This window comes from Onychomys torridus, chromosome 8 (genome assembly GCF_903995425.1).
Source record: "Onychomys torridus chromosome 8, mOncTor1.1, whole genome shotgun sequence".
Taxonomy (NCBI): Eukaryota; Metazoa; Chordata; class Mammalia; order Rodentia; family Cricetidae; genus Onychomys; species Onychomys torridus.
The window spans coordinates 104,157,003-104,175,009 of NC_050450.1; the positions used below are offsets into that span (position 1 = coordinate 104,157,003).

At 54.1% G+C, this 18,007-nt stretch overlaps 2 protein-coding genes across 4 annotated transcripts in view; both read right to left on the reverse strand.

Moving 5' to 3' along the window:
- Positions 1-1,231: 1,231 nt before the first annotated feature.
- Positions 1,232-5,936, reverse strand: Foxj1 (forkhead box J1). Its single transcript, XM_036196535.1, has 3 exons — positions 5,772-5,936; positions 4,638-5,309; positions 1,232-3,006 (listed from the first exon to the last, which is right to left on the reverse strand). Exons 2-3 carry the CDS (start codon positions 5,133-5,135, stop codon positions 2,239-2,241), a joined length of 1,266 nt encoding a protein of 421 aa, XP_036052428.1. The 5' UTR covers positions 5,136-5,309; positions 5,772-5,936; the 3' UTR covers positions 1,232-2,238.
- Positions 5,937-8,119: 2,183 nt separating this feature from the next.
- The window catches only part of Rnf157 (ring finger protein 157), a 74,404-nt gene continuing 64,516 nt past the window's right edge, over positions 8,120-18,007 (reverse strand). The window contains exons 17-20 of one of the 3 annotated variants that reach the window (XM_036195027.1): positions 17,007-17,055; positions 15,336-15,446; positions 11,072-11,112; positions 9,486-9,548 (exon numbers count right to left, since the gene is read on the reverse strand). In XM_036195027.1, coding sequence (XP_036050920.1) covers positions 11,072-11,112; positions 15,336-15,446; positions 17,007-17,055 — 201 coding nt within the window. In that variant the 3' untranslated portion in view covers positions 9,486-9,548. Of the gene's footprint in view, positions 9,549-11,071; positions 11,113-15,335; positions 15,447-17,006; positions 17,056-18,007 lie in introns of all 3 variants that reach the window. The other 2 variants (XM_036195026.1, XM_036195028.1) reach the window with 2 other exon arrangements.

Genomic DNA, 18,007 nt, shown 5'->3' on the forward strand with positions numbered 1-18,007 from the left:
TCCAGGACAGGTCTGCGGCAGGCAGGCAGTAACTCGCCCCACTGTCAACCCAGGGTGTGGCCACCTTGGCCAGGGCTAAAGGCCGACCCTGGAGGTTAATGGAGGAGGCAGGAACTGTCTTTGTTCTTTTAGTGGTCTGTGGAGAGGAAGGGGGTGGGGCAGGTGATGGAGAGAGGCAGAGGGAGATGTGGAGCAGAGGCTTTGGTGGGGGCAGCCCCTCTGTGTGCTGCGTGAAGGGGATGGGCTCTGTGAGGCCCCAGCCTGCCTGCCCTGCTGTGTGTGAGCCCTTCTGGAATATTTGGAATAATTAGCAAATGAAAGCAGCATGTTATGCAGAGGAATGCCAGGTCGGCCTCCAGCCAAACTCAAGGACTGAGGGACAAGGGAAAAAGGTTGAGGGGAAAGAGGGGTCCATGGAGGCTGGACAGGACGGCTCTGGACAGCACTAGATGATGTTGTTCTGTGTGTATGTGTTCCTGAGTGTACCCCTGTGTTGTGCACCTGTGTGTGAGACAGCTCTCTCAGGGAGGGGGGCAGCTGAGCACAAAGTGCTATGGAGGGATGAGGTGGTGGTGGTGGGGAAATGGGTCTCAGGCAAACACGCCCCAAGTGAGGGGATTATAAGGGACACACACACTCTGTGCCTTAGTTTACCCATCAGAACTCTGGTAGCCTGGACCTTCACAAGTTTCAGCACAAGGTGGCCTCTTGCCTCCCCAAGCCTGCATCAGGCTGGGTCTGGTAAACATGCATCAGAGTGGGATGTGGGGCGCTAGGGCTCCTCAGACCTCACACCCTGTCCTTCCAGGAAAGGGCTAAGGGAGGGTATGCTGGAAGGAGTCCTGGGACTGGGGCAGGCGAGCCTGGGCAGGCCCTCGTGGTGGGGGACTGCTTGAGCCAGGGCACACTGGCCTTTGTGAGTCCTTGAGGTGAGGTGGGGCCAACCTCCTCTCTGTCTTTTGTTCCTCTGGGCCTGCAACCCCAACTCTCCCATTGTGCAGATGGAGGTACTGAGGTGTGGGAGCTCCTGAGAGAGCCACCCCTTGGCCCTTTACTCCCGGGGGATCTAGGTTGAGAGGAGACCTACAAACCCTCTCTGTCCCATTTTCCTGTTGACATTGAAAGGAAGTACATCAACCCCTCCCCCTCCGCCACCACACACCACACACACACCAGTGCTACCACATTTGGCTTTGCCTTTCCCAAAGCTGGAATGATGTCCATGTTCAAATTTTAAAAATTTTATTTTGAAAAAAATTTTATTGTAAAGAACTTTACATGAAAAAGGTTAAATTGCCCCACATGGAGGGTAGATATGGATCCCAGCCGCAGGGGTCAGGGTGGAGCAAGGCCTGGTCCCCCCAATGCAGACAGGGCATAGGGGCTGTCCCCTTCCTGGTTTCAATGTTCCCAGCAAGCTGGGCATCCCTCCCAGTTAAGTCTTAGCTATACCTACACTCACTATATTAGTCTCTCCCCACCCACCTAGCAGCTTGGCTGCCCCTGCCCCGACCACCCCAAACCCCAACTTCCTGTTGCTCTCAGCCTCAAGTCAGGCTCAAAGGTTTGCAGCCTCCTCTCTGCCAGTGATGGACCAGGGAAAAGGCTCCAGAGGCCATAGAGACCATCTTGCCCCGCCACCTTGCTGCCCCCTCCCTGCTTCTGCGGCCTCTCCCTTCCTTTCCAGTCTCCTGCCACGACTCTCCTTCCCAAGGCTGCCCGGCCCCCGGGGAAGCTCTGCCGGGAGCGGCCTCCGGGGGTTAATTTACAGTCACCTAATTAGCATTTGTTGTACCTGGGAACCTTCTCCGGGTAGAGACCGGGGAAGCAGCAGGAATGAGTGAGATGATGCAGAGCTTGGAGGAGAAGCCTGTTCAGTTCCTCCCTGGCCTAGCAGGACCCCCCCCCCCCCAGGCTTCAGCTCTCACAGTGCAGAGGCCAGGGGCCCGCCTTTGCCAGTTCTTGGGCTTGGGGGAACATGGGTCAATGAAACACTGTGTGTATGGGGGTTGCTGAGGAGGGGAGGCAGCAGTTTTGGTCCTGGGTTCCCAGTTCCTAGTCTTCTGGGCTTAGACATGAGGACATCCCCAGCTGGCAGCAATGTGGCCTCACGGAGCCAGCCTTCAGAGACCTGGCCCAGTCCCTGCCTGGGTACTGAGATGTCCACGGGCCTGTCTTGGGAGGCAGTTCTGGGCCCTGACTTGGGCACTGTCCGGAGATGGGGTGGGGCCTGACCTCTTACAAGAAGGCACCCACACTGGCCCAGTCCTGCAGGTCAGCGGCCAGGGTGGCATCCCCTGCTTCAAAGAGTGGCTCTGGGGGCAGGCAGCCACTGCCACCCTCATCCCAGGGATGCTGGAGGAAGGATGTGGCCAGAAAGGTCTCATCGAAGTCCAGGCTGTCAGCAGCCTGCTCCACTGGAGGTCCCCAGGTGGCAGGGCAATCGATGTGGCGGCCATGGACAGTAAGGTCCACATCTCCATGTGAGGCGGGGCTCAGCGGGGGGCTTAGCTCCAAGGCCTCCAGTGAGCTCAGCTCTTCACCCAGAGTGCCAGCCTCGAAGATGGCCTCCCAGTCAAAGTTGCCTTTGAGGGGTTCCAGCTCACCCTGCTCCTCCTGGGTCAGCAGCAGTGTGCTAGGAGGCCTCAGGACCTTGGCCACCCTCTTGGGCAGCGGCTGCTTTCGCTTATGCCCCAGCCTGCCCTCTCCTGTGCCCCAGCCCCCCTCCCCCGTGGCCTCCTCAAACTCCCGCAACAGCTGCTGGGCCTCGGTGTTCACGGTCAGAGGCCCACCCCAGGGGGCAGAGCTGGGTTCCTGGGAGGCCTGGCGGGCGAAGGCTGGGTGGATGTGGACTGGGGGCAGCCTCCGCTTCTTGAAGGCCCCACTGAGCAGGCGCTCTGCATACTGGGGGTCGATGCGCCAGAAGCCCCCCTTGCCGGGCTCGTCCTTCTCTCGAGGCACTTTGATGAAGCATTTGTTCAGGGACAGGTTGTGGCGGATGGAATTCTGGGTACAGCGAGAGAACAAGAGAAAAGCACAGGGGTTTCGGGGGATCAGGGAAAGAGCTGTGGAGTAGCACCCGGTGCTCCTGCATGCTCCAGGCATCTTTCCTCTGACTCGGGAGGAGGGATGGATCAACCCGGTGCCCTGACCAGGCAGCTGTAGCTCTGGGACTCTGGGACACCAGCCACAGGGCATGAGGAGCCTGAGTGCGGTGGGTTGGAGGGGGGGGCGGGTGGCTTTTGTTCTCTGTTGCTGGGATATCTGCCTGCTCAGTCATCCGAGCTCTGAGCCACAGGGTGGCTCTCAGTGCCACCCCCTGTCATCCTTCCTCCCTCCCTCACCCTGTTGCCTGCAGGTCCTGGCCAAAGCCCTCAGCTCCCCCACGGCCTGGACTGCCATCTCCCTCTGCCTGGCTGGCTGGTTCCCTCTGTTTGTGAAGTGGGTGGGTTAAGGGAGGGGGCTGGGTGACGATGGATGTGTGTGTGTGTGTGTGTGTGTGTGTGTGTGTGTGTGGAGATTAGTGACTCCTTGTTTGTTGAGCCAGCTGCTGGCCTAGGCCTTCACCCCCCACGGCCTTCTCTTCCCACCAAAACCTCAGTTGATTATTACCCAGTCAAGTGCAGAAGGCTCATTCCTGGGGCCTGCATTGGCACAGGCCTTGAGTAAAGAGAGGATGGGGATCTTCTGACCCAGTGTTAGGGCCATTTGGAACAGCTCAGGATTGCGATCCTGCACCCTGCCTCCTTGGATGCTTCAGAGAAGACTGGGCAACCTTAGGCCTCTGTCTCCACCACCTGAACCCTGATATTGGAAGACGGTCAAAGCTGTGTCTGTCTACTCGACCTTATCTTGCCTTGTTCATGTTTGGCTGCTTAGTTCTGTTCACACCATGCTGGTGTCCAGGGGCCCAAGCTAGGCTGGCAAGGCAGGCAGGTGGACAGTGAGTGCCCCTTTGGCCAGCAAGGCTGGGATGTTTACATAGCAGACTGGGCCCATTGGCTGCTCTGCGCCAGGTTCCAGAGACTTGGAACCCAAAGCCCTTGCAGCGGCAGCGCCCCTGTGGAAAGCACCTGGCTCAGGTAATTGCCCCCCAAGGGAGGCTGGCTGGGGGGTGGGGTGGAGGCAGGAAACTGGGGAGGAGTTGGGGTGGGAGGCTGGGTCAGTAGCTTTAGGATGACCTCATGACCCCTTCACCTGGACAACTGATCTTCACATCCATACTGCTCATTTCTGCCCTACTGTGTAGACCAAATGCCAAAGGCAGAGTACAGAACCTGGCAGGATGGCCACTTGGGTTCCATTTTGAGTACAGTTCTGACAAACTATCCTTGGGAAGAACAGTGTCTAGGAATTCTGGGACATGGGGCAAGAATGTTCCTTATAGTATCATCCTCATAGGAGGCGACACTGGGCTACAGGACGAATATGCCACTGGTACCTCTTCTCAAACCTCAACATCTGCACCCCAAAGCCCTGGCTCCAAAAGAAGGGAGTGTTTCTGGAACGTGACAGGGGTCCTCTCATGAGAGGCTCAAGCTCAAAGCTAGGTGCCTCCTCGCCTTTGTATATCTGGTATGTGAATCTGGCCGAGTGCCAGAGCAGGGAGTGGCCGACCCCACACCTCTTCTCCCTACCTGCCAGGTGGGGTCCGCATGGCGAAAGTAGCAGAAGTTGTCCGTGATCCACTTGTAGATGGCCGACAGCGTGATCTTGGTGGCCTTGCTGGCCTGCATGGCCATGCAGATGAGAGTGGCGTAGGAGTACGGTGGCTTCACGTGCGGGTTGGTGGCATAGTCCACGTCGTCGGGGGGCGGGGCCTGCAGCCCCGGGGGCACGCTTCGAGATGTGCATGACGATGTGGGCTTGCCGGGTGTGTGTGGCTGCCCAAGGCAGGCGGGGTCTGCCGCCAGGGGTGACCCGGGTGCTACTGAGCCCGGCACTTGGTAGTAGCCGTGGGGGTCGGTGCCCCCCGGGGGCAGAGTGGGGGCCTTGGCGTTGAGAATGGAGAATTCCTGCAGCCACTGCAGGCTGGTCAGGCTGTCATCCAGGGCATCCGGCTCCTCCATGCCGCCCTCGAGCCCGGCCTCCTCCCCGGGCCCCGCTCCGCAGAGGCGCAGCCAGTTCTCCGCCATGTCTGCGGGGTCTCTCCGAGGGGGCGGTCAACATCCACGGGCTGAGCCGGGTGGCCCGCCGCGCTCTCCGGCCCGCTGGTACCCGAGGCTCCAGTTACACAGTCTCCAGAACACTCACTTCCATTCCGCGACCGGGGGGGGGGGGGTCGCCTTCTCCGAATACGAATGTGGAGCCTGCGGGAGCAACGCGGAGCTGAGCGCTCTTCCCCTACCCAGAGTCAAAGGGTGCGCCTTAGCAGGGAACCCCTCACATTCGTCCTCAAAGCCTGGGGCGAGGTCGGGAAAGCACAGAGCCCTGGCCTGACCCCTTTTCTCCACCTCTCTCCATCTGCCCTTCGAGGATTCATCGGCCATAACGAGGGAAGACGGTAGGGAGGCCCAATCTAACTTTCTCCCAAAGAGTGGGAAACTAGGATCACACCCCAGTAGTCCAGGAGGGCAGTACGACGACGCGGCTAGGGCAGGGGAGGTCGACTGATCTTTGGGACGGTCTTAGGATGAGGGTCCCGGGAGAGGCAGGAAGCGATCGCCCCTAAACTCCTCAGGTTTCAGTCGCTGGCCCCACCACTTCCGTGGGCGACCGATGGAATGGCTAGCCCTCCCGTTCCGTGGCCCACAGCGCTCCCTGTCCCTTACCTGGCTCAGAGCGCAGCCCGGCCAGAGGAAGGTTCTGGAAGAAGTTCCTCCCACCTCCCGCGGCTCTCTGTCCCCAGCTCGAGGGCTCTGTTGGTGCCCCTCCTCGCCCCCCCGTCGCCCGACGGCGCTTCTCTGAGCGCCGACGGCCCGGGGACCGGCATTAAGTAGACGCTCGGAAGGCTTCTCCTGCTGCCATGGCGACGCTCCGCCCCTATAAACAGCTTCCGCTGCGGTCATTGGCCAACGTGTCTCCAAGGAGACCGCGGGCCCTTGCTGCTCCTCTGGCGGCAACTCTCTGGAACTCGCCCGTTCTGCCGCCCTCTCCCGCGCCACCCAGCCCCCTACCCGCCACCGCGAGCGGGTTCTGCGCATTCCCGCCCGAGAGCCCCGCGCTGGGTCGCACGGTGGGTGCTCGGCTCCCGCCCGAGGCCCCGGGAACCCCTCCCCCACGCGTCGGGTATGACCGCTGCGGGAACTCAGCCCCGGATTCTGGAGACCAAGTCTGGGGGAACCATGCCCTTCTTTCCCCTCACTGGTCCGCCAGGGGCCTTTGTTTCTGAGGCCTTCCCCTGGTCCCCGAGTGTCTTCTCTGGTGCCCGCAGGCAAGTGTGACTCTCTGATGCCACCTGTCGCTTATATCCGCAGAAACGGCCACACGGCTCGCAGACATACCGAGGCGGGTAGGGTAACCCAGCGTCTCCCGGTAAGCAGCTCGTCCACTCACCCTGCTCAAGTTCCCACAAGCTGGCATTCCAGGGGCATCTGCCAAGGTGCCTGTCCTCCCAGACAGCCGAGGAAACGGAGCCAGTGGGTAAAAACAGGAGACACGGCCTGTCAGACCCTCTCAGAGCGGTTATTTGTTCTGCTGATTTAGCCAGGAACTAGTTGTTAGGACCCTGGGCCCTCGCCTTCCCTGCTGCCACCAGCTCTGTGGTCCTTTAATTATTGAGGAGCTGCAGGATTGCAAGTTCTCCGGTTTAAGGCGACTGCAGGGGCAGATAGGACTCAGCTAGGAATGGAGCTGGGCGAGTGGCCTTGTATCCAGATGATGCAGAAATCAGTCTGGAACCCAAAAGCTGCCTCACCCATCCCTCCACCTCCAGATCCTGGAGTAAAACACTGAAGAGTGCCCGGGCCACTCTGACAGAAACATTCACAAACGAACTCACTTTGTAGTTAACAGCTCCCCTTCCCTTGTAAACAGCTTTATTCACTTTTAAGAATCATGCAGCAATCCATAAATATTGCATCTTGATGTCCCCCTCTGTAGTGTGCCAGCAAGTGTACTCCAGGGAATGTGAAGGGCACACAGACAGCACACACAGCATGTGCGCGTGTGTACACACACACACACACACACACACACACACACACACGCACACACCAGGTGTGCAGCCCCTAAATCAAAGTGAGCAACCAGCATGCCAACACACCAGGTGGGCAGGGCTAGCTCCCCAGTGAGATGGCTTAGTGTCTGGGTCCAGGAGATGCCGCAGGGGTAGAAGAAACTCTGTGTGTGTGTGTGTGAAATCAGGTAAAGCAAGAAGGCTCCCGAGGAAACTGAGGTCAGTCTTCCTGACAGTACCCAGGGCATGGAAGAGTGCAGTGGTAGTGTGGGGGGAGTCAAAGGCCCTCCAGGAGGTACGCTGCCCTACCCTTGGACAATCCTGACAAGGAGACTGTGTGGCATCTGATGGAGACCCACCCCTGTGGATGGGCTATTTCCGCTTGCCAAGAACTAGAAGTACAGAGTATGGGGTCAGGGACAGCAAGGCACAGCAAAGGTGCTCTAACCTAGGTACTAGGTTCTGCAGCTTGGGGCAACTGAGCACTTGCTGTGAGGAAGGGGGAAGGAATGATCAAAATGGCTTCCTTTCTTTCTTTTCTTGAGGGTTCCTGACCACTGTGGCTACTGTTTACCTGGATCTCCTTCATCTCAGCTAGCTCCCTCCTCCAACAGGTCACACCATACTGTGAATACAGCGGAGGAGGTGGGTCTATGTGCCACCACCCCAGGCTAAGAGAACTTCCCTGGTGCTTTTGCTTTCATCAAGGAAGTGTGGTTATTGCTCAGCTTATACTGGTGTAAACCTTAAGTGTGAAAGGGACCATCAGAATGCTGGGAAAGGGAAGCCATCAAGTGGGTTTGAAATGGCAGAGTCCACAGGGTGTTCAGAAAGGGTGCACATGGGATCTCAGACTCAGTCTATCACACCTCAGGCACAACAGCAGGCTCCCTCGAGTGCGATTTCCACATTCCTGGCCTCTGCAACCACACTAAACGTTCAGAGGAGAGCTGTAGAGTGGTGCAGGCCTGTAATCCTAATGCTTGTGCAGTACAGGCAGAAAAATCAGAAATTCAAGGTCATCCCCAGTTGCATACCAAGTTTGAGGCCAAACTCTCTACCCCACCCCTCAGAGTCCTGGGCACTGGTGTTTTTTGGAAAGCTTTTGTAGGACCCCACTTGCAAAGTCTAAAGCTCCTCATATCTCTCACACCCATAAGTAACTGTTTCTAATCTGGATCCCAAGCCATCTCACGTTTCACTGAAAAACTACCTTTTCCAAAAGCCAGTAGACAAGCATCTATTGGAAGAGCCACGAGAAATCCATCAAGTTGAAAAAGGTGGGACACCCAACAATCTCCCTGCCAGCTTGCTGCCATGGCTTCGTCTGAGTGCTGAATGGGCGGCATCTCTAAGCACTGGTGAACCCATGGAGAGGCTGCCCCTCTCATCTGTCAGATCTGAAAGGCAGAGGAGGGATACACTAGGGTAGGGAGGTCTTCTAATCCTTTGGTCCCCAGGTGGTACTGCAGCTGGCCACAGCCTCCCTACTCTTCCCTTGGTGTACCTGTGCACCAGTTTGAGGACCATGGGTCCACATTCTCAGCTTAGTTTCTCAACTATTAAGAGAGGGTAGAGAAAGGGCAGTTGGGTTTGAGACACTCTCTCAGTGGCTGTAGTTAAGGTGAGCAATGAGAATGGTCAACCCTAGCACTGTACACAGGGGTGGCTCAGCAGGCCCTCCTGACTGCACCTGAGGAGGACAAGGCCTTGCAAGGTTGACGATCCTAGCTGGGGGCACAAGAGGCACAGAAGACCAGCTCTGTTAGTAGATCTGGCTTTCAACCAACCTTTTGGCTGCCACCATTCCCCTCAGCCTTGAGAAAGGAACTCCTGGTGTTCTGGAAGGCCAGAGTGCGGGAGGCTCCCTCACGTAACTAACCCCAGCCACTTCAAGTTAGGTTTCTAATTGATCATGAGGTGCCAGAAACCAGAACCTGTCCATGGGAGTCTGTAACCAAGTTACCAAAACTCCCCAGTCTTCTTGGTCTCTCCTTAGATGAGAAAAGGCTGAAGACACAACCAGGCCTGGCCCTCAGCTCAACTGGCCCACTGGGCTTGGCTGCTGCATTGCAGTTCACTGAGCAGGATCAGCCCACAAGGAGAAAGGCTTCAGGTTCTTTCTGAGAGGGTAAGGATAATGGCTACAAGAGATGAGGATGGAAGAGGGCTGTACTCCACATCCTGCCTCCATGTGAGTATAAAGTCCACATGTCTTGTTGAAGATGTCCAAAGGGCCTGTGGTCCAGTGAGAACAGATGGAATGCAAGGACTGGAGGAGAGCCCAGGTCCAGGTGCAGGTGCCCTCAGACAGCCAAAGGATCCCATACACAAGGCCTGTTCTCTTCAGGATCCTCTGGGCTGCTAGATGAGAAGTGCCGGCACTGGGTGTTGTGACGGTTGACTATGTTATCATCATGCTGCCAGGTACCTGGAGAGGAAAATCAAAGGTCATGGGAGCCATACCTTAGACCAAGTCTACATGGTATCTCCAGCAGGGCAGCACAGGAGTCAACACAGAATCTAGCAGGATGTGTGTAACCTGAAACTCCTGAGTGTGTGAGCCACTCAGGAGAGGAAGAGCAGGGATAAGTAGGAGAACACGCTAACGTGTTCCAGGGCTGTTCCTCCTAACTAGTCATTGCCTGTGACCCTCAGACAGACGACACTGCAGATGTTCTTGCTCATGAACTTACCTAGCATCCATTCTGCATGTTAAGTACTTGGCTCTAGACTTTGCCTATGTCATGAGGTTGAGCCAAGCTGCTTCCTCCATGGAAGGCAGATGTACAAAGAGCACGCTTCTCCTGACCTATAGCCTTGTATCTGCTGTGGCAGCCAGGGTTAGGAAGGGGCTGGCAGCATAGCAGAGCCAGGGAAGGGAAGCCTTGGGTGGGACAAAGTGTGGTGTTCAGAGCCCTTCCTCTAAACCTCTGCATCTCATCTCTTCCTCATCTGAGCATCTGGGGTTCCAGGATGCTGTTTAGCACATATACCTCTCTCCCAAGCCCTGGCTGCCTCTGTGCTCAAAATGGAAACTCATCCCTGCGACCTCTCTGCTTCATGCTCTGATGCAACCTACCAACACCTGTATTTGCTCTTCCTACTCACATCCACATCTGCATGGCACCTACCTGGGCCTTGTCCCTAATTCATAGGTATCAGTGGTCTGATCTTTGGCAGGCCACCTTACTTAGGGCCTTGGCTTTCTCATAGGTCCAACTAGGTGAGTGTGGCCCTCACAAGTTTGCTGTGAGGCCCACATGAGGCCACATGTAAGTATGTCAGCAGCATACCTGACTCAGAAATGTGCTGTGACCAGTTCCCTGACAGCTTGGTTTGGAGGACCCTCATGTGTTCCTTGGGTCCCTCTGGCTGTCGTCCAAGCTGGCAAGTTAGCTCTCTGTTTCATTCTCTCTAGAAGAGCTAGCGTGTTCTTTATAAAGTGACAGGCAGGGCCTTACACTTTCCAGGCACCATGGCATATACACTTTTGCACCCTGGAACTCAGAAATGTGTGTGGCCATAGGAGTGGGGTGGGGGTGGAGCTTCTCTTGTATGTGAGGTCAGCTAACTCTATAGCGTTGTCCTGAGACCAATTTACAAATGGCTAGTCAGCCTCAGGTTCAGCAGGCTGAAGACAAAAAGCCCTCAAATGGCATACATGCTAAGATGAAGCAGGTATCAATTGCTTATTCCTCATAAATGTCCTGGTGTAGACTCTCTCCCAAGGCTAGAGTAACAGTCCACAGTGGAGACCCAGGAAAGGAGGGCAACAGGTCTTTCACACCTAAACTGCCCATGGGCTCTTTGCTCCTTGGAGCATGAGTCAAGCTTCCCCTTGGCAGGTGGCACTCTGAGCGGAGGGGGAGTATCAAGAAAAAGGATGTTCATTAGGAACCCCAGCTAAAAATGAGTGGTTTGTTCAATTATAGAATTTGGTAGATGTCATACCTATTCCTCAATGTTTATGGGGCAGGACTCCGGAGCTGCGGCTGTTCAGTAGGAGAGACCAAAAGCAAATGGTAAACAAGAGAGAAGACACACATACACACACAAGTAAAACAGCAGCAGCCACATCACCAGCACCACGGTCACTGCTGCCAGCATCCGTGACACTGGGCCTGAGGCTGTCCTGACCAAATTCACAGGCATCCTTACGCAACATCTGCTACCCTAGGGCTGCAGACTGTCCCTTGTAGAGCAGGCTAGGGTGCAGAAGGGCCGGGTGCAGTGAAGGGATACGGTGAGAGAATGAGGTATCCTTTGCCCTGGAAGCCCTGCTGCTGTCGCCTCTGCCTCTCTACAGTCCACTCAGAGGACAGCCTGGACAGAGCTTGGAGACCTGAACTCCCTGCAGTGTGGGAGGGGGAGACAACAGTGGTGCTTTCCACTTGTTCCCTTTTGGGGAATCAGAAATGAGAGGAGGAAGAGTCCTCCGGAGGCCGGCAGACTTAGGGACACTTGGCATGGCTCTCTGTGTCCCTACTAATGTGCTGATTACATTTAAGGGCTGTTTCCTCAGAGCCTGCTACTGCAAACATTCCCAAAGCATCTCTCTTTTAAAGACAGGATCTCGAGGCTGGAGAGATGGCTCAGAGGTTAAGAGCACTGGCTGTTCTTCCAGAGGTCCTGAGTTCAATTCCCAGCAACCACCATCTGTAATGAAGTCTAGTGCCCTCTTCCAGCCTGCAGGGATGCAGGCAGAACACTGTATGCATAATAAATAAATACTAAAAAAAAAAAAAAAAAGACAGGATCTCACTTTGTAACCCTTGCTGGCCTGGAACTTGATATATAGACAAGGTTAACCTCGAACTCATACAAAATCTGTCTGCCTCTGCCTCCTGAGTGCTGGGACAAAAGGTGTGTATGACCACATCTTAATTTTATATCATGAGGCTTGAAGAGAGGAGTAACTTGAACTTTAGGTCTGTGTGTATATATATATATATATATTTAGATTTTACTGCATAAACCTACTCCTGCATTATTCAGTCATGTAAAAATTGTATTTTCACTAAAAACTAGTTATCTCTTCCTTTTTCCATCATATATATTACCCAGAGCCTAGAATGCTCACCAGCCCACATCAGTCTCTGCCACCCATGTAATATCCTTAGAAGCCACACTAACTTCACATGGTCATGTAATTCCTATCATATCCCCCTTTCAACCTCCAGGAGTACTTTCAGAATGTACTGGGCTCTAACATGAGGGACCAGAAATCTACCCTCTGTCTTGGGGCCTTTGAAGGCCTGGAAGCTTCTTAGGGGAGAAGAGCTGCAATGTATGGCGCTCTCTAAGACGTTCACAACCCTGGTGAGGATGGCTTTCTTAGCAGAGTGTGATACACATGATGCAGGGAAGTACTCTCCACCCTTCTTGGCCTTCCCCCGACTGTGCTCTCTACCTGTCCCATGAGGGGGTGGCACCTAAAGAGGGAAACAGGCAGGGCAGGGTCTGTGGGAAGTGACCCTTCTGGAAAAAGAGCATTCAAGAACAGTGAGGAGCAAGCCAGCCTGTGGCTCTCAGGATGGGATGAGAGTTCACAACCGTTGAGTGTGAAAGGTAGTTAGTCCGTCAGGGAACCTGCACGCAGACTCCTGGCTCTGACCCAGCAGATACCTCAGAGTAGTCTGGCTCCTTTGCTATCAGTGTGGTTCTGGCAGAAGCAGCAGAGGGACGCCTTTCCTCCCTGCAAGAGCCCTTGGGCTATGGGCACTTCCTAAGGATCTGTATACACTAAGTGATGTTTACACCCTAGTCTCTCCTGACAGCACCACAGGTGACTGATTCCATGTTTGGCCAAACCGAGAACCCCATTTCATCTCAAAAAGGCTGGCTCTTGGCATTACCATAAGAAAGCCATGGCTGTTTGCTTCCTTTTTGGACTCTTCTGTCCCCATACTGCAGCCCTCCCCATAAAGGAAGATGCATTGACACTCAGGTTGTTGGGAGGGAGGCTTGGAGAGGAGGAAGCAGAAAGAACAAGCTTGGTCTCCATGGCACTGTGGGCTCCAACAGTGACAGTGGCTCCCCCTGCCAAAAGCAGGGCTCAGTGTAGAAGCCCTTGTGGAGAGGCTGGCCAGCAGAAGCCACCACAGACACAGGCAAAGCTAGGTACAGGCACCATCCTCACCCTATGACCAACCAAGAATGCCTATCCCATAGTTCTTGCCACAGAAGCAAGCCTGTCTTTACTGAACAGAAATGCATATATTCCCACAAGTTCTTTTCCTCTAAAACTCTTCAGTGTATTGAACATAGGCCCTTGCCAATTAGGAACTGGAAGCTTGTCTAGAGCCCTAAGCGAGAGCCCTTCAAGTGCACACACCAGTAAGCTTGCTGTCAGGCTGAGCAGAGGCAGGACAGTGCTGGCACAGAGTGAACATGAACTTTCACACAAGTCAGAGAACACGAATGAGTTAAAAAATGAGCAAACTGGACAGACAGGCCTACATCTGGCATAAAGACATGGAACACAAATGGACAGATGGAAGCAAGGCCAGGCGTGGGAAGGCAGGGGTGAGTGTGCCTGGTCTCCAGCAGCTCCAGTCCAGGCTTAACTGGGCAGGAGGTGGCCTTAGGGATCAATGTCCTCCGCCATGCTCGGGCGGGTGGAAAAGGAGAGTGCCTGGGGCCTGTGCAGGAGAAGCAGATGATCTGATGCTGTCTCTCAGGTCTCACTGAAGGCTGGGACCTGGGCAGTATCTTCAGGACAAACTAAAAAGAACTGAAAGGCTGGAGAAAGTTTCTCCTGAGCAACTGGCTTCCCTTGCCACAGGCTTGCATGGGGCCAGGGCCTGCTGGGACCGTATCTGGCACAGGCTGAAGGAGCATGGCAGCCACAGAAGGGCCTGTGGCTTAACACCTTCAGCTACTTCGCTGAGCGAGTAAAGCACTGGACCCAGGAGTGGCTGTTCTGAAGCTGAAGCAGGTCTTCACTGGGCAACAGGGAGTCACAAAGGGCGGTGTGAAGGGAGTCTCTGTGCTGAAGCCAGGAGGGACATCTGGCCCAGGCAAGGCACTTAGCAAGTGGGGTTCATTCTTTTTGGTTTTGGTTTGGTTTTGGTTTTTTTGTTTTGTTTTGTTTTTTCCGAGACAGGTTTCTCTGTGTAGCTTTGTGCCTTTCCTGGAACTCACTCTGTAGCCCAGGCTGGCCTCGAACTTGCAGAGATCCGCCTGCCTCTGCCTCCCGAGTGCTGGGATTAAAGGCGTGCGCTACCACCGCCCGGCCGCAAGTGGGTTTTGATGCTACTGATTGGGCACACTGAGGCCAGTGCTCAATTGTGGTTTGTTTTATTTTGGGTTTTCAAGATGGATTTCCTGTTGTAGCTCTGGCTGTACTGGAACTTGGTCTGTAGACCAGGCTGGTCTCAAACTCAGAGAGCCACCTCCTTCTTCCTCCCAAGTGCTAGGGTTAAAGGCATGCACCACTGCCGCCTGGCTTAATTTTATTATTTTTTGGAGGGACTAGGTCTTGCATTTTAACTCCTAGTCTGCAGCTTGAAGTGATCCGGCTGCCTCTGTTTCCCAAGTCTGGGATTATAGGAGTATGCTAGTGTGACTGGCCTTGAATAATTAACATAGCTTCTTTGCAGATTCAGTTTGAAGTCATGAAGAGAAACAGGGGCATGCTGAGAAGTTGGGGCCTCAGAGAACCAAGTATCCCTGCCCTTTGGCTTCTCACTAGGATTCAAGGCTTACATGTGTGATCACTGTAGACCTAAAGCTCACTGGATCAGAAAGCCATTCATTGGCCTGCAAGATCTTTCAGATTTCTTTGTGATCCTCAAACATATGTCCCTTGAAGAGCTATGGTTTCCATTCTAAAAGCACAGTCCTCAAGTCCAAGACCTCCACAGGGAGGTGTCTGACTGCTCAGACTTCCTGAGGGTGAACACAAGACCGTCCACCTGATGTGGGGTCTGTAAGACTGTGCTGGAAGGGTCTGACCAAACAGTAAGGTGTGGGCAGGGATTCTGGCCTGTTTCCTTATCCGGACACTGTTAGAGCAGGAGCTGCTCTGTGTAAAGCCCAAGGCTTCCTGGGGCCTCTGCTTCCTCTCAGCAGCTGTGCTCCAGCACCTAAGCACACCCTGGCCTTCCTAGCCACAACTGCTGCACAGGCCGTAGGTCGGTGCACCATGGGGAGAGCAGGGGAGGAGCAGAGGGATGTCTCCCATCAAGTTCATGTTCAGCAGACTGCCACTCACCGGGTAAGCAGACCTCAGAGCACAGCTTATTGTCCAGTGCTTTCACGCTTGCGATGTCAAAGTCATTGTTATTGTCACACTCCATGCCTAGAAATGCGCATGTCCTCTGGCCTGTAACGGAGTTAATGCAGTTAGACAAGGGCTGGCTATGTTTTCTCTGCTTTGCTGTCCTTAAAATAAAAGTCTTAAGGATGGAGACGAAAAGAAAAAAAATCAAATCATGTGTTAAAAAAAAGACGATAAATCAAGTGAGTAAAGAGTGGACAAAAGAACCGAGCTGTGTGGGCATGTCTGGGTTCTCGCGTCATCCTGGCTCACTGAATCCTTAGTCGGCCCCTTTCTAGTTGCTGCTCTCTAATAAGTCTGATCCCTGGAGAGTGCTGCCAGACACAATTAGACAGACCACTGTGGAGGACAGCTGTACCCAGGCCAGCCCAATGACACTATGGCCGGCAGAAGCAGGAGACAGCCACGAGACAGTACTCTGTTCAGGCCTGTGGCTCTCAGGCACCGTGGGGTATGCTTATGACCAAAGGTTCTGCAGAATCATATGCAGAAAACAACTCATGGCCTTGGTTCCATAATTTTGTACATTGCATCAGAATGACTGTTCACAAAATTATGTTTTACGCTCAGGAGACTGGAGTTGTTACTTTGAGGATGTTTTCAAGCAACTGTCCAGAAGACTGCAGTCACGTGAGAAAGTGTGGGAAAGTTGAAGTGATTTTTCCTTTTGAGTTCCCCCTTTCTTTCTCAGTGAAGGGAGAGGAGGAGAGCCCTCCATGTAAACTATGAAGACCCGGGTGACAACAACCTACACCCCCCCCCACCCGTGCTTCTTAGAAGACAATGTTCTTTGGGGAAATCATCACTCAGGGTGACTGGCTTGGGCTCTGAAATGGTCTTTAGAGGCTTCAAGCCCTGGGCAGATGTGCAGGGATGAGGGAGGCCAGCCTTGAGACTCCTATCTTTCAGCCTCTTACCAGTGGGGCTGTCACATCCACATGCACCCCTGACACCCCTGAAGCAACGGCCAGTGCTAAAGCAGAAGCAATTAGGAGGACATCTGCTGGAGCGCCTGCATCCAGCCACGGCACACATGCCCAGGGGCAGAGGGAGGGTGTTTGGCTTCTGCGATAGGCATGGTGACTTCTCTAACCTCCCAACCTCATTCCTTGCCCTGCAGGGCATTCCTTCTTCTCCAGCCTCACTGGAAACAAAACTCCATTAACTGAAGACCAAACCGAAGGTTCCAGTGATGTCTAGGCGAGCCCAGTAGGGATGCCCGAGCTTCCCAGCCACACCTTCTTAGATGTTCTAGACCAGCTACCAGAGTCCTGCCTCTCATGGGGAAGAGACCCTGCTGCTCCACTTGGGGGCCCAGAGCAGCCCAAGAGCTCAGCTAGAGAGCTGCCACAGGAGGCAGGTGTGGGTACAAAAAGAGACAGTGTCTTCTGCAGCATTCCCCCGATCCCATGGATTCTGAGTCCCAGGAAAAGCTGGGAATGTCACGAAGGTCACTGATAGCCTGTTTGCCTGACATGCCATTAAGAAAACCAGCCCACAGCCACATAGCTAAGCACTGCCACTGAGTCACAGTCATTCCCCTTTCTTTACTCCTTAGCAATACCCAAGCAAACAACATGAGAAATCAAGGACTGGGTCTTTTACCATCTTCCTGCACAGGCGGTCTATCTTCTTCCTCTATGATATCATTTCCCTAGGACAGAAGGAAACCCCCATGAGTCTCCCAAAAGTCAGAGGAGCCAAGTCAAGACAAGACAAATCATCCCTGTAGTTAGTTATTTCCATGGTCTGCATCCACACACATACTTCCCACCATGGCCAGGGGACACCTAGTCAGCTGCAGGTATATGCTTAGAATGGGTGGCCAGGAATGTCCTCACTGCAGCTTACCTGACACTAAAGGAGAAGTAAGAGTTAAATGAAAAAGCACATCAGAGCCAGGTATGGACACATGCCTGTAAGCCCAGACCTTGGAAGGCAGAGGCAGAAAGGTTACCCATAAGCATGACCTGTAAGGCCAGCTTGGCCTATCATAGCAAAGTCTAGGCCAGCCTAAATTCTTAGTGGGTATACTTAGTTAAGCCCTGTCTCAAACCAGCAAACTAGACAAAATATAAAAGCAAATCATGAGATCATAAAGCTGTCAGAAACTCTTGAGGGGCCAAGTACTACCCAAATGTCCTGAAAGGACCTCTATAAAGTGAGCCCTGGATCGCACAGGGATGGGTGCACAGCACACTCAGGGTATCTTCACTCACAGCTGTAATTCTGTCTGCCTCTGCATAGGGCTCCTGGATGGGATGTGGAGATTACAGCCAAGAAGTCTCACTTGGGACAAGCATCTGTGTGTCCTGTGGGGAGCACCTGAGACTCCGTGACCCCAGTAAACAGACTAACTGCATGACATCAGGCACATTCCTGAGGTCTGTCAGGGTCTGGCATGGGAAGATTCATCTTGAACTCATTCCCTGTAGATCATGCTAGAACCAGTGTCTCCTGGCAACAAGACAGTGCCCTAGGCCAGAGTTCGAGGCTACTCTTAACTACCCACACTCCCCTTCTAAATGATCTAGGCATGCCACCTAGGAAGGCTTCTCCAGCATTCCTCTGCCTCAGCCGTTCCCAGCCAACACCAACAGTTAAAG